Here is a 16,380-nt window from a genome sequence, read left to right as displayed (position 1 = left end):
TTCAAGGCAAGTGGGAAGCAGAGGTTGTTTGCCATTAGCCTTCCTCTGCAGAGCCTTCTTTGGAGGTCTCCCTGCTTACCTTCCAAGATCTGACAGGATCGGGCTATACCATGCTGCCTTCCTTCCCCAAAACATACTTAGAAAGCAATAAAACATCCACAATTCACCAAACATGTTTGCATTAGCAATTAGCATGGGATAAGCAGTCATAGAAAGTCTCCCTCAAATGCCATTCTAAACAATTCAGTGTTTCCTAAAAACGTAGAGGGACAGCCCCACTGCCATGCATGTCCAAGACTACGGGAAAGGAAAAGCATAAATAGGAAGGACTGCTAGGATAATCAAAGTTGTCACCAAGGTTCATCCTGGGAGAGGCTGTCCTTTAGGTGTGTGGATCCCAGAACATGAAGAACTTTTAAGTAAGAGCCAGCACCTTGAACTGAACCCACAAACAAATAAGTAACCCATGGAGAAATTTCAGAACAGGTGTAATATGCTCCTATCTGTGTGCTCCAGTCAAATGATGAGCAACGCTGTTTTGTTAACCTGTTGAAATTTCCAGATTGTCTTCAAGGGCAGCCCCATGCTGAGCTAACTACGGTAGTCAAGTCTCAAGGTTGCAGAAGCGCAGATCAGCATTGCTAGTTTGTCTAAGCCTACAAGGGCAGATAATTGTCAGATAAGATTCATTGGGGGAAAGGCATTCTTTCAAATCATGCTGATTTTCTAACAAGGCTGCATCGACAAGAACCCCTGGGCTCTTTGAAAGTCCATCTAAGTAAGCATCATGTACTCCAGAGTGCAATCTTCTTTCATCAAGAAGATCGGCATCACTTCTGCCTTGCCTGGATTTAGTTTTGTTATCCCTCAGCCACTTGACCACAGCTTCCAGGCCTTTGGCCAAGAACGGAAACGGCTCCTTCTGGTGGCTTACTGCATTATTCAAAACAGGGGTTTGCATGACTCACTAAAGAAGATAATAGCAATAAAATTTCAAAACAGTAACAATTAATTGCACATCTATTCAAAATCAAATTAAAACTTTTTCGTTGAAATTTATTCAGCGAAGCTGATGGACTTGATTCAGTGGTACCAGCTCTTCAAAGTCTGGAAAAAAAATTCTGAGAGTTTCCACCCAGTTTGCCAGCATGGTGCCATAGCTTGATCTATTGTAAATGAGTGAACAACACAGTTGAATCATTCTACACCTATATGAATTCCAGTTACGTCAAATAAGAAGATCAGCTTGACCGCTTGTTAAATAAACCAAAGGTTTTACTATTTTATATTTTCAATGTGTAATAGATAGTCAATTTGAATGATTTCTACATCTCAACATGTATTTTTCTGTTTAGATATAGTGTTTTACAAATGATTAATATTTCAAACACGATGAGTTTATTTTCAACGGAAATTGTTATATTGTTTCTATATATTACATTGTTGTTGTTTTTACTTAATGTCTTACCCTTCCCTTTTTTTTTCCTTTTGTATCCCCCTAATCTCATAAATAAATAAATTATAAAAAAACCCACAGTTGAAGGGGACCACCTCTATGGCCCCCGTTCTGCCCCCTTGCCTCTTAGTGCCCCCTAGGTAATCCCACTGCCCCCCAGGGGGTGGTACTGCCCACTTTGGGAACCACTGGTGTAATGTAAGGGACTTGAGTAAATGTTACAAAGCATTGGTAGAAAAAGACAGATCCTGGTGGAACGCCAAATCCCGCACCGCAGATTCAGAACCTTTAAGGACAACTTTAAGGGAGTGCTGAGACCAAAAAAGAGAGCTCTCGTTGCTCAGGAGTACAGCACAAACTCTGCACGGAGAAAATACCAGGTTCAGTCCCTGGCTTCCTGCTATATAGGAATTATAACATGGAGGAAAATGAGATGGGGAACTTTGCATGGTAAAGATGAGTCGGGTCTCACTCCAAAGCTCAAGTAGGCTTTCAATCAAATGAAACATAAAGAAACATCACAATAAAACACATTAGAAATAAAATAATAAACTCAGAAGAAGAAGAGTTGGTTTTTATATGCCGACTTTCTCTATCACTTAAGGCAGATTCAAACCGGCTTACAATCACCTTCCCTTCCCCTCCCCACAACAGACACCCTGTGAGGTAGGTGGGGCTGAGAGAGCTCTAAGAGAGCTGTGACTAGCCCAAGGTCACCCAGCTGGCTTTGATGCAGGAGTGGGAAAACAAATCCAGCTCACCAGATTAGCCTCCGCTGCTCATGTGGAGGAGTGGGGAATCAAACCCGGTTCTCCAGGTCAGAATCCACCGCTCCAAACCACCACTCTTAACCACTACACCACGCTGGCTCTCAAAATAATAAACTCAATAGAAACCAGAAATACAGGACCACAAATTCCCATTCCAGGATCCATAGGTCTTTCAGAAGAGACAGTGTTTTTTTCAATATGTACCCTCTGGTTTAGCACAACAGTATTTCAAAGCAGCTTTACATAACCATGAAATCTTAATAAAAATCCACAGATAAAGAATACAATCAATTCTAAAGTAAACAGACAAATAAAACAACGGGCTACCTACCAGGGACAAAACAATATGCAAATCAGACTTGCTGAAGGTCCCAAAAAGTTTTCAAAGGTAGTCCCCATGCAGATTGCATTACTGGCCCGCTCCAGGTTGGATGCCACTAGGGAACTGTGGCCAAATCCGACTTCTCTAGGAAAGTTCACGGTTTGTATACTAAAGCCATAGCTGCCACCATCCAGAAGTAAGACTTGGCCCAAGCATATCCCAAAAATGTACAACAGAGTCATCAAGAGGGTGGTACCCTCTCATCCAAAACAGGTTGTAATTTAAAGCCCCCCCCCCCATCGAGTGGGACCCCCAACCTATGGACTCACAGCCACATCTGGGTCACGCTTCAGTTTGTTGACCTTCACAGAGCTGATGATTATCTTCAGACACTTTTACATCCCATCTGGAAAGATGTAAGAGCAGCTGATACACCTCTTCCCTGGTTAAACTCTGGGCCCCGCCTCAGGCTTAAGCTGGTCTTTGCCTTCGAGATGGGGATGGCAGCGTCCAGCTAGGACCTGGCGATTAGGGTTACCAACCTCCAGGGAGTAGCTGGAGATCTCCTGTTATTTCAACTGATCTCCAGCTGACAGAGAACCGATTCAGAGAGCAGTTCACCTGGAGATAGGGTTGCCAACTTCCAGGTACTAGCTGGAGATCTCCTGCTATTACAACTGATCTCCAGCTGATAGAAATCAGTTCACCTGGAGAAAAGGGCTGCTTTGGTAATTGGACTCTATGGCATTGAAGTCCCTCCCCTTCCCAAACTCTGCTCTCCTCAGGCTCTGCCCCAAAAACCTCCCACCGGTGGCGAAGAGGGACCTGGCAACCCTACCTGTAGAAAATGGCCGCTTTGGCAATTGGACTCTATGGCATTGAAGTCCCTCCCCTCCCCAAACCCTGCCCTCCTCAGGCTCCGCCCTCAAAATCTCCAGGTATTTCCCAACCCAGAGCTGGCAACCCTACTGGGGATCCCCCAGAATTACAACTCATCTCCAGACTGTAAAAATCAGTTCCCCTGGAGAAGATGGGTGCTTTGGAGGGTGGACTGTATGGCATCGTACCCCACTGAGGTCCCTGTCCTCCCCAGGCTCCATCCCCAAATCTCCAAAAGATTCCTAGCCTGCATCTGGTGACCCTACCCCTCCATCCCCCACTGGTGGTCAGGGGGGACCTGGCAACCCTACTTGGAGAGCTCTTTCTTTTTGGAACTACCAGTTTAGTTCGGCTATCAAGGATTCCCTAGACAGACTGATGGACATCGGTCCCAGTCTAAGGGCCATGTTGCCTTGTTTTGTCTGGGATCCGCACCTTCTCTCCCTCCCCACCCTCACCCCCAGGCCAGTCAGAGTCAAATGTTATTCTTTCTTCTGGCTCTTGTTTAAATTTCTTCTCCACAGCTTCCGCGAGGAAGTCTGCAGGAGCGCATTGGCACAAGTAGATTTCAAGCCCTCAGGGCAGCAGATACAGGTCTGACCGGTAGGCATTTACAAGCCGCAGGGAAAGAGGAAGTTGCTGCAAGGAATTTGGTAACTTGGGAGTTTTACTTCTTGCACTCCACGTGCCAGGAACCTTTATAAATATCTGTCGGGAAAGTTAAAGACACCAGAAACGACAGACGTTGGGCATGAGCTCCGGGTTGGTTTCTCCTAGCAACAGAGACACAGTCTTCTTTGCCCAGTAAGTTACTTCCAGTTTTTCAACTTTCTCAAGTTTTATTAACAGGAATCACAAGTAAGACGCGGAGACTTGCAAAGCAGTTAACTTTTCTTTGGCAGTTCTCTGTTTCTCCTGGAGTTATACCCTTCTTTCCTTTTATTTCAGACTCATCTGACCAAAGGTCTTGAGTGCAACGTGCATACGATTAAATAATTTTAACATCATAGATTATTAAAATGTACAACAGCAATAACTTTAAACTCCTAAAATGCTTGAAGCACTTTGAAATTAAAATCACAATAACCAAGAAATGAGTTACTTTGCAGGCATAACAGCAACTACAATAATAATATCACTAGTTGTTGTTTTTTTAATCTATTTTTTATTTTAATGAGGGGATACAGAAGAGAAAAAAAAGGGAAGGAGGGAAAGGAAATCATCCAATATAGAAAAAGCATTTTTCCAAATATATAAATACATAAACTGAGTCTGATTTGAAGAATTATTAAACAAGCAAATGTAACAGTCCAATATATTTATGTTTGACTAAATAGATGTTTATATTTCTTAAGATATATATGTTGATCATTTTATCATCCTATATATATTAAATGATTAGCTTTTCTTAAGAAAACAATTCACCGTAGAAATCAACCAATTATCATTCTAACTAGACTTTATGTAATTCACATATGTTTGACTATATATTTTTTCTAGCTTTTTGTGTTACAATAATAATCAATCTGTTGACATATACTAGTTAACTATAGTTTAGCCTTGCCGTGCCTTTGAGAAAACTATTATTACCAGATATTTCGCAGCACATTTGGTTAGTTCTGGGTCAGCATCACCCAACAGAAACGGGACCACCCAAGAGTCAACAGGAAGATGATATCTTGATAGAATGGGCGCAATGCAATGGGTGAAGCCCGTAGATCACAAAATAACAGAAAGTGTTCTATTGCGTGCAGGGGGGTGTAGCTCAGTGGTAGAGCGCATGCTTCGCATGTATGAGGTCCCAGGTTCAATCCCCGGCATCTCCACAGTGGTAGAGCATCTGTTTGGCATGCAGAAGGTCCCAGGTTCAGCCCCTGGCATCTCCAAATAAAGGGGCTGGGCAAGTAGGCGATGTGAAAGATCTCTCTGCCTGAGACCCTGGAGAGCCACTGCCGGCCTGAATAGACAATACTGACTTTGATGGACCAAAGGTCTGATTCAGTAGAAGGCAGCTTCATGTGTTCATGTGTCTCAGTTGCTCCTGATGCACAGACACATAGTCTGTCTGAAAATGGGATTTTATCAAACCGACTGCTCAGTTCAGCTGTCGGGAGGAGATTCAGTCTGGCGAACATAAAAACTTGCCTATGACTGGGAGTTGTGAGAAATGTTATGTCCTTCTAAGTCTCTGGGCTCAGAAATAACTCCGCTAGGACACCACTGCTGTTTAATTGTCTTTCAGTATTACTTTATCTCAGAAGTAGCCATCAATTAGTGTTGCCAACTTCCTCGAGCAGCCCCTGCTGCCGTTGTACGTTAGCAAGTTTTATCTGCTTGCCATGTCCACTGGGCGATGCCTGCCAATCAAGCCGCTGTTAAAAGCATAGGAGCAGTACAGGCTGATTTTTCCTGGTCAGTTGGCAACCCCAATATGTGTTTTTAGGTTTGCCATTCTTGCCCCATAAAAAGAAGCTTAGCTTGTGGGTATGTGCGGTGCAATCCTAGGGAGTAAATCGGTTTAGGATAGAGGAAGCCTTTCTGGCTATGGAAATAAAATTATGGGTAAAACTTTCTTTAAGCAGAGGGTATATTGCCATTTGTCAGCAATGCTGATTCTGTGAACTTAGACAGATCATGAGAAGGAGGGATGTGTCAGTGTTTGGCTCTCGTGGCCCCTTCTTACATGCCCAGGGTAGTGCTCATCGCCACTTTGGGGTCAGGAAACAATTTTCCTCCAGGCCAGATTGGCCAGGAATCCTGGAGGGTTTTTGTTGTCATCTTCTGGGCATGGAGTAGGGGTCACTGGGGATGTGGGGAGGGAGGTAGTTGTGAATTTTTTGCATTGTGCAGCGGGTTTGGATTAGATGACCCTGGTGGTCCCTTCCAACTATATGAGTCTTCTTATTTCCAGGGTATGAGGCAGTTATTAAGGCCATAGAACATGATTGGTTAAAAAGTGGCAAATGGATGTTCGTGTCGGGTTTCTGACACACTGCTCTTTGCACTTGCCCAAAGGAAATATTTCCATGTTATCTTCAGATGCTCTATGGCTGTGCACAGGCAATGGAGCCAGGCCGCAGTAGAGGACCTTGGCTCAATTTGAGTCCCAACTGTAGGATGGTTTAAGAAAGAGACATGCCCTTGTCACCCCATCTCTTCTGCCAGTGAGGTTGCCAACAGGCCTGGAGAAAAAATATCCTGTCCCTTTAACAGAGGCTTAATGTGTGGGAATGGATAACTGAAGCTTTTCATGGCATGGAGGTTAATAACTTCACCTTGTAAATAACTTCCCATTAAACTTCTATGAAAGGGACAAGTCAATTTTTTGATCCAGGCCTATTGGCAACCCTATCTACCAGTCAAAGCATTTGAGTATGTTTCAAAGCAAGTAGGGGAGGGAAGGAGACATGATGTAGCCCAATCTCATCGGATCTCGGAAGCTAAGCAGGGTCAGTACTTGGAAGGGAGACCACCAAGGAAGACTCTGCAGAGAAAGGCGACAGTAAACCACTTGCCTTGAAAGCCCCTTGCCGGGGTCACTATAAGTTAGCTAAGACTTGTGTACACTTTACACCCACACAAAGCAAATCTCAGAAAATGGGTCTTGGCACTCAGACTGGAGATGAAACAGTTTCACATATCTTTGAATTTTGGCATTTGACTTTTTGAATTTCCAACATTTTCCACAGTTGAAGTTTGGGAATTTGACCCTGAAGTGCAATTTTGAGTACCTCCCCCCACCCAATGAATATCACCCTGAGTGCCTTGGTGAAGGGATGATATAAAAATGCAAAATAGACAGATGCTGTCATCTTTGACTGGCAACCAGGTTGGTTAGGGTATCTCCCACAGTTGACCTGCGTTTCTAGCAAACATGTGGCTTTTCTCACTTCCCCTTCCTCGTCTGGGTCTGTGGTTCACTTTCCTTCCCCAGTTGCAGACAAACAACGCAAAACACTTCGTTGCTTTATCGGAGGGGAGGGGTGAATGACTTGAGCAGCTGTGGGGATGGAAGAAGCTACGGACGGCGCCTGTCTTTTTCACAGCTTCTTCGGCTGCAGACACAGCGGGCTGTGCCCCCATTTTGCTGCCCTGAGGAGGCAAATACCACTAGGCTATAGCTCAGTGGTAGAGCATCTGCTTGGCATGCAGAAGGTCCCAGGTTCAATCCCCAGCATCTCCAGTTAAAGAGACTAGGCAGATAGGTGATGTGAAAGACCTCTGCCTGAGACCCTGGAGAGCCACTGCCGGTCTGAATAGACAATACTGACTTTGATGGACGGACCAAGGGTCTGATTCATATAAGGCAGCTTCATGTGTTCATGTGTGCATTTGCAGTGGGAATGAGACTTCCAGGTGGGGTTCCCCCTCTCATTCTCCCCTACCTCCAGCAAGCTTTTTGCAGGCTTTTAAAAAAAGGTATTAGGAATATTGAGAGCTAGAGTGGTGTAGTGGTTAAGGTGTCAGGCTAGGATCCGGGAAACTCAGGTTCGAATCCCCACTCTGCCATGGAAACTTGCTGGGTAACCTTGGGCCAGTCACACACACCCAGCCTCGACCCTGGCAAGTATTTGGATGGGATTGGGAGACCTCCAAGGAATACCAGGGGTGCGATGCAGAGGCAGGAAATGGTAAACCACCTACATAAGAACATAAGAAAAGCCATGCTGACTCAGACCAAGGCCATCAAGTCCAGCAGTTAGGGTTGCCAGGTCCCTCTTCATCATCGGCAAGAGGTCTTTGGGGTAGAGTCTGGCAGGGTTTGGAGAGGGGAGGGACTTCACTGCCATAGAGTCCAATTGCCAAAGTGGCCATTTTCTCCAGGTGAACTGATCTTTATTGGCTGGAGATCAGTTGTAATAGCAGGAGATTACCAGCTAGTACCTGGAGGTTGGCAACCCTACCAGCAGTCTATTCATACAGTGGCCAACCAGGTGCCTCTAGGAAGCCCACAAACAAGACAGCGGCGGCAGCATTACCCTGCCTGTGTTTCACCGCACCTGTGCAGAGTGGAACAGAAATGTCTAGGCAGATATCTGTGGCAATAGAAGTTAACAGCAGGACAGCTCAGGGGGTTCAGGTATATGGGGCTGGTTCACAGTTCCTCCGCCTCTTAACGAAGCGACCCTCCTGGAAAACTAGCTGCCTGCCAGGGATTTGGTACAGACAGTGTTTGGCAGCTGCAAGGTCAGGGGTCTGGTCACACCATGCCCCTTCCTAGAACTTGCAGAAACAATTCTGCCCATTTTGCCAAGTCATGGCCCACTCTCTTCCTTTTCTTTCAAGAACCACCAGACGGACTCCTCAGAAACATGTCAGGCTTCGAGGATGACGATAGTTCTGTTTGGAACAGCAAAAGCAGTCTCTTGAACTCTAGTTTGGGCAGCCAACTTCTCCACTGGCACCGGCTGCTATGTCTTTAACAGCAAGGGTATAATGGCAGAGACTCCCCCCTCCAAAGCAGCCATTTTGTCCAAGGGAACTGATCTCTGCAGTCTGGAGATTAGTTGTAATTCCAGGAGAACCCCAGGTCACATCTGGAGGTTGGCAACCCTACAGAGAATCCTCACAGTGTGGAAGCCTGAGTACTATTGGAATTAGGGTTGCCAGCTCCAGACTGGGAAATAACTAGAGAGTTTGGGAGTGGAGCATGAGTAGGGTTGCCCACCTCCAGGTACTAGCTGGAGATCTCCCACTGTTACAACTAATCTTCAGCTGATAGAGATCAGTTCACCTGGAGAAAGTGGATGCTTTGACAACTGGCCTCTATGGCATTGAAGTCCTTTCCCTCCCAAAACCCCGCCCTCCTGAGGCTCCACCCCCAAAATCTCCCACCGGTGGTGAAGAGGGACCTGGCAACCCTAAGCCTGAGGAGGGCAGGGTTTGGGGAAGGGAGAGATTTCATTGGGGTATAATTAGGATTGCCAGGTCCCTCTTCATAACCGGTGGTAGGTTTTTGGGGTGGACCCTGAGGAGGGGAGGGCTTGAGGAGGGGAGGGACTTCAATGCCATAGAGTCCAATTGCTGAAGAGGCCATTTTCTTCAGGTGACCTGATCTCTAGTGGCTGGAGATCGGTTGTAATAGCAGCAGATCTCCAGCCACTACCTGGAGGTTGGCAACACTAGGTATAATGCCGTAGAGCCCACCTTCCAAAGCGGCCATTTTCTCCAGGGGAACTGATCTCAGTGACCTGGAGATCGGTTGGAATAGCAGGAGATCTCCAGCCACCGCCTGGAGGCTGGCACCCCTAACTGGAATAGCCCCCCCCACACACACACACATCAATGCTGGTTGCATCAGCATTTGGAAAGGCCTATTTTGGCTTTGCCCAGTAAGGATGTCTATGTAGAATTCACTGAAGGGCAAGCCTTCCGCCTCCCTCCCCTCCCATCCCAACTCAAAAAGTCAGCCAACCAGGTAGAGGAACCAATTAGACCAGATTTGGAGATGCCTGTTTCCGTGGCAACGTCCCAATTAAGCCCAAGAAGGAAAGAACTGGGTTGTGCTTTGATCTGGCTTCCCTGGAGGAAGCTGGGATGTAAAGAGAGCTCCTGATGTGTGGAAATCCAGTGGCAGGCCTCCGGCTTCAGGCGGCTTGGCAAGGAAACCTCTTCTCGCTGGGGCTGGGCCAGGAGTCGAAAGGAATAGGGTTGCCAGGCCCCTCTTCACCACCGGCGGGAGGTTTTTGGGGCGGAGCCTGAGGAGGGCGGGTTTGGGGGGAGGGGAGGGACTCCAATGCCATAGAGTCCGATTGCCAAAGCGGCCAATTTCTCCAGGGGAACTGACCTCTGTCAGCTGGACATCCGTTGTAATAGTGGGAGATCTCCAGCTAGTACCTGGAGGTTGGCAACCCTAGAAAGGAAGGAGGCTCATACGTGTGGCACAGTGAAGTGTGCAGAGGCAAGGCAGTGCAGTGAATAGAGTGTTGCAGGGGGAGCCAGCGTGGTATAGTGGTTAAGAGCGGTGGTTTGGAGCAGTGGACTCTAATTTGGAGAACAGGGTTTGATTCCCCACTCGTCCACCTGAGCGGTGGAGACTAATCTGGTGAACCGGGCTGGTTTCCCCACTCTTACACATGAAGCCAGCTGGGTGACCTTGGGACTGTCACAGCTCTCTTAGAGCTCTCTCAGCCCCATCTACCTCACTGGGTGTCTGTTGTGGGGAGGTGTAGGTGATTGTAAGCTGGTTTGATTCTTCCTTAAGTGGTAGAGAAAGTCGGCATATAAAAACCAACACTGCTGCTGCTTCTTGTTCTTCTTCTTCTTCATCTTCATCTTCTTCTTCTTCCCTCCCTCATTGTTAGGGTTGCCGGGCAGTGCATGGTAGGGTCGTGAGACCCCTGCCAGGGTTGAGGGATCCCCCACTAGAGGGCCCTCACCCCAACGCCATTCAGCAAGCTGGCGAGTGGACTTACCAGTAGGGTTCCCATTTGCCCCCAAAAGCCCCAGGTGTTTCCCAACCCAAAGCTGGCAACCCACAGCATAAACACAGCAGCAACGGGGAAATCAAGCATGCCTGTCCCCATGTGGAAAACACTAGGGAAAATGAATGTATTTTCCTGAAATACCAGTTGCTAGAGAGGGGGGATAAACAGCTGATAGGGCTTGGTAGAGCCAACCATTTGTGTATGCTGTCCTCAGGGGCCCAAGAACTCTTTCGAGCAGAGGGATACAAGGATAGCTACATTCTGTCATTTGTCCTACCACCAGGTAACTGGGGTTCTCTTGCCTCTAACTGGGGGCTCCGTCTCTAGCTACGAACCATTGACAACTCTGGCTATGCTCTAGCAAAGAGTCACTGATAGCTCTGAATACAAGCAATCATTCCTTTTTTTAAAGAAGCCACCAATTAGCAGCCACCACAAAAACCTTTAGCCAGGAATCCCATAAGGTCTTATACTGTCTTTCGCCAGCCTTGAAGCCACAACCAATCACAGAACAAAAACGCCACTCCTGAATGCTTCTCCTTCATTTTTTCTTTTCTTCTGTCTCCTCTAGGTACAAAGTTGGTCTGGCACGTCCCCGTTTTTAGAGGACACAGACGAGGGCAACGGCTGCCTCCCGAGATGGAGTACGTTTCTGACAATTTCTCCTGCTACGACCCATCCATCGTCGGCTACCGCTATGTGTCGGTCAGCTGGGGCATCGTGGTGACGGTCATCGGCACGGTGGGCAACGTGCTGACCCTGCTGGCCTACGCGGGGGAGACCAAGCTGCAGACCCGCTTCAACGTGCTGATCGTCAACTTGACGTTGGCTGACATTCTCTACTGCACCTTCCTGCAGCCCTTCTCGGTCGACTCCTACCTTCACCTCCACTGGCGGGCTGGCGCCGACTTTTGCCGCGTCTTTGGGATGTTGCTCTTTGTTTCCAACTCGGTCTCCATCCTGACCCTTTGCCTCATCGCAGTCAGCCGATACCTACTCATCGCCAACACGGCCCTCTTTGACCGGGTCTTCTCCCGCCTCGGAGTGATGCTCATCAGCCTGATCACCTGGGTCATTGGCTTTGCCAGCTTTGCGCCATTGTGGCCCGTCTATGTGCTGGTGCCCAAGGTCTGCACCTGTAGCTTCCACCGCCTCCGCGGCCGGCCCTACACCACCATCCTCATGGCCTTCTACTTCGTGGTCGGCCTCAGCTGCGTGGGCATCTTCTACTTCCTCATCCATCGCAAAGTCAAGGGGGCTGCCCGGGTCATGGATCAATACAAGCTGAAGAAAGCCAGCCTGAAGGGGGTCCATGTGGCCGGAACCAGCTCAGCGACACCAGGGCATTACCAAGAACTGGACAGTGGGGTCGATAGCGCGGGGCCTTCCCAGCAGTGCTCTGAGGAGCTACCCTCGGAGCCGACTTCCAAAACCTCTGTTCCTTCAGCTCCTGAGAAAGATGGGACCCCTCCCGCGCCTCCGCCTGCCGTCCCGCTGAAGAAAGCCGCCGCTTGCCAGCCGAAGGACAGCAACACGGAATTCCGCCGGGTGACCCGCATGTGCTTCGTGGTCTTCATCTTCTTTGTCGTGTGCTACATCCCCTTCATGCTTCTCAACATCTTCGACGGCAAAAACCGGGCCCCGACCGTCCTGCACATGATCGCTGCCAACCTCACGTGGCTCAACAGCTGCATCAATCCGGTGCTTTATGCGGCAATGAACCGCCAGTTCCGGGACGCCTACAGGGGCGTGTTTGACAACTTCGCACGGAAGTTTTGCTGGTGCCGTTAGCCAGAAGCACAGCATTTTGCGATCTCGGCGAATATTTTTCTCCTCTGACCCTTTCTTGTCCGACAGTTCGGGTGTCACTGAGAAGCAGCCTAGAATGTCATAGCAATTGGCATTCACAGGTCCTCAAGCACTTCTTGAAAGTGGGGGAAATCCCCACTTGTGAGATTAGTAGCCAGTGGTGGAACTATTTGGCCTGGCTAGACCTCAAGCAATGAGAGCAACCGCTGCTCCTTCACACAGTCTCTTGTGTACAAAAACCTACTAGTTCTCTTTTTTCAATTAGTGTGGACACCGAAAACACTGCCTAGTTCGCACATTACTGTTTGTACATATTATTTTTATCGTATTTGCAGATGTATATTTTTTCACACACATGTACATATAAAGAAGCCATGTTTCTGTGTTATACCCACCAAGACTACTATTCGTGGCGGTGGCACAAAACCTAGAAAATACCCTACCGCTGAGATTCACTGGGGCTGCCATTTTCCCTCTGGGGACGGGGGAGTTCCCTGCCCCTGACTCCTGTTACCTGCCACTGCTTATACACCAATGAGAGAAAAGTAATGTAAAGAAATGTGCTGGCGGTGACACCATGATGTCACTTCTAGGGAAAACCATGGAAGTGATGCCAGTCTGCTCTAGGAATCGCTGGAAACTCTATAGCTTTACCATAGAGTGTCTGGTGATTCCTAGAGAGATGTGATGTCCCTTTGGGGTATCCCCCCAGAAGTGACACCATGCTGCCACTGAGAGCATCCCTGTGTCCATCCCCACCCCCCGACTCCTGCTAGGACTTGCCAAACAGAGCAACAAGATCCCTTCAAGTAGATCCAGTTAAGCCTGGTTTTTATTTGTGTAGACTGTACTGGAACCTGCTCTGCTCCCCAGCTATAAAACAGAGAGAAGCTGGAACTCTGAATCAATTTATGTCAGATGACCTGGATGAAATCCTCCTCTACTTCTTTCCTTTGTGCCCAAGAATTCAGGCACTGGCTCCTTGAAGAGGAAGGAGATTCTGAGGTTTGGACACTAGGAGCAGGGTGTCTTTAGGGTTGGTTGAAAATATTGCTGTGTCGACCATTGGAGGAGATTGGAGGAGTCAGTCCTGCTGGCTTAGCTGTTACTGCTCAAGACTTGGGGTTCCAACTCTGGATTGGGAAATTCCTGGAGATTTGGGAATGGAGCCTGGGGAGGGGAGGGAGCTTATCATGGATGCGATGCCATTGGGTCCACCTTCCATTTTCTCTGGGTTGCCAGATCCAGGTTGGGAAACTCCTAGAAATATGGGGATGGAGCCTGGGGAGGGCAGGGACCTCAGTGGGGTACAATGCCCCAGAGTTCACCATCCAAAGCATCCATTTTCTCCAGGGAAACTGATCACTGTAATATGGAGATGAACTGTAATTCCAGGGGATCTTCAGGCCCCACCTGAAGGCTGGCATCCCTATTCTTCATACTTCAGGTAACGCAATATCTTAAAGCAGATCTCTCTCCATTTCCTGAAACCTGGTGTTCCTAAACTATGTATTATAACCATGTACTGTCTATGTGTATAAGATTTCACCGCTGTGTGATGTTCTTTGTATAGCAGGGTTGTTCTTTTTTTTTTTTTACTATATTTAATAAAATAATTCATAATTGTTTTAAGACTCTGCTCTTTAGATTTTTGTGTTTCTTCTGGTCAAATTCAGCTTCACTGTGGTTTCCACCACAATCCTGTGGTTCATTCCTTGCTCAAGAGCTGGACTTGTGAGATGAAACTGCATGCCGGTTGCCTCAGTGTTAGGGTGGCCAACCGCCAGGTTGGGCCCAGAGATCAAGAAGAAGAGATGGTTTTTATATACCGACTTTCTCTACCACTTAAGCGAGACTCAAACTGGTTTACAATTCCCTTCCCTTCCCCTCCCCACAACAGACACCCTGTGAGGTAGGTGGGGCTGAGAGAGCTCTAAGAGAACTGTGACTAGCCCAAGGTCACCCAACTGGCTTCATAAGTGTGGGAGTGGGGAAACAAATCCAGTTCACCAGATTAGCCTCCACCACTCATGTGGAGGAGTGGGGAATCGAACCCGGTTCTCCAGATTAGCCTCCACTGCTCCAAACCACCGCTCTTAACCCACAGCACCACGCTGGCTCTCTGATCTCCAGAATACCAAGATCAGTCAGGAGGAAACAGCAACTTCAGAGGACAGAGTTAGGGCATCACATCCCTGCAGAGATCCCTCTCAAAGCTCCACCCCAAATGATGGAGTCGGCAACTGTACTAACTGTGCAGTTTGCAATTATGTATACTCAGCAAAACATTTTTGAATAAAAATGATCCCATAGCTAGTCGTCTTTGCTACGAGGACTTCTACATTTCCAGGTGAGATTTTTAACAATGGAAAATGATGAAACAGCCTCATACTGCATCAGACTAGGGTTGCCAGCTCCGGATTGTGGAAATACCTGCAGATTTTGGGGGCGGAGCCTCAGGAAGGCAGGGTTTGGGGAGGGGAGGGACTTCAATGCCATAGAGTCCAATTGCCAACACTTTCTCCAGGGGAACTGGTCTCTGTCACCTGGAGCTCAGTTGAAACCTGGGACCTTCTGAAAAGCTGTTGCTCTGCCACTAAGCCACAGGCCCACTTGTGATTTCTTCATCACCAGCAGCAATTTTTACAACCCCCTCACCAAACCATGTGGAGAGAGTGGGGAATCAAACCCGGTTCTCCAGATCAGAGTCCACCACTCCAGACCACCACTCTTAACCACTACACCACATAGGCACTTATGAATGGGTTGAAAACGTGAGGCGCTAGATACATTATATCTAGAGGTACCACCTCTGTTTTTTAACCGGGCTATGCATGATTGACAGCCATTGAGGCTGAAGAAATCAGCAAACGGAGAATTTCCCAGCATGATGCCCTCCTCCCATCTAGGACTCCCACATTTTTTCAAGCCCTTGATCTGTGCTTTTATGGGTGACAGCGGATCCACCTGATCAGCCTCTGCTGATGCCATAGGCACCCTGCCAGGAAAAGGTGGCAATTCTATTTGCCAGCTCACAGTTGCCACACTGCTTTTATTTGGCTTGTTCCAGATGCAACGAGTCCATCTGCAAACATGGCAATCTCATTACCGTTTGGCACTGTGCCTCCACACCACAGCCTGGCGCATACAAAGGGAAACAGTTTCATTTATCCTATGCCAGGAAAAGCTTTCCCTGTGTAATTTCTGCAATATCACCCATTAAAAGGCATAGGATCAGAGCCCCATAGAAGTAAATGTATTTGTACCCCAACTTTTCTTCCCAATGCAGGCCCAATGTGGATTACAGCATCATTCTTCCATCCTCCATTTTATCATCACAACAATAGTGCTACAAGGTAGGTTAGGCTCAGAGAATATGACTGGCCAAAGGCAACCTAGCAGAGTGGGATTGAAAATTGGATTTTCCCAGATCCTACTCACCGGAAAAGACAATAATGCCAGGCAAAGTTGAAGGCAGCAGGGAAAGAGGAAGACCCAATATGAGATATATTGACTCTATAAATAGGGGTCCCATTTGTCTGGGTATGGAGGGCAATTGCCCGCCAATTAGCCAGGCTGCCTGCCGCCCCTCGGCTGGTTGATGGGCGGAAGCAGGCCCAGGGAAGAGAAGGGGAGCGATCGGCGTCATCTACATGATGATGTAGAAAATTGGCATAGAAATTTAGGGAATTCCTAGGGCATCATATGAAGCTGGTT

The 16,380-nt window shown here is 47.7% G+C and overlaps 1 protein-coding gene and 1 non-coding gene across 2 annotated transcripts; both read left to right on the top strand.

Annotated features, from left to right (window-relative positions):
• The first annotated feature begins 5,181 nt into the window (after positions 1-5,181).
• Positions 5,182-5,253, top strand: TRNAA-CGC (transfer RNA alanine (anticodon CGC)). The gene has a single exon. It is a non-coding gene; the product is annotated as a tRNA-Ala (tRNA).
• A 6,240-nt stretch (positions 5,254-11,493) lies between these two features.
• On the top strand, positions 11,494-12,645 carry GPR84 (G protein-coupled receptor 84). Its single transcript, XM_056867088.1, has one exon. It carries the CDS (start codon positions 11,494-11,496, stop codon positions 12,643-12,645), a length of 1,152 nt encoding a protein of 383 aa, XP_056723066.1.
• The last annotated feature ends 3,735 nt before the right edge of the window (positions 12,646-16,380 follow it).

Source organism: Euleptes europaea, chromosome 1 (genome assembly GCF_029931775.1).
Source record: "Euleptes europaea isolate rEulEur1 chromosome 1, rEulEur1.hap1, whole genome shotgun sequence".
Lineage (NCBI taxonomy): Eukaryota > Metazoa > Chordata > Lepidosauria > Squamata > Sphaerodactylidae > Euleptes > Euleptes europaea.
The sequence above is the reverse complement of the archived record's forward strand: the minus strand, read 5'-3'. Positions and strand labels throughout refer to the sequence as shown.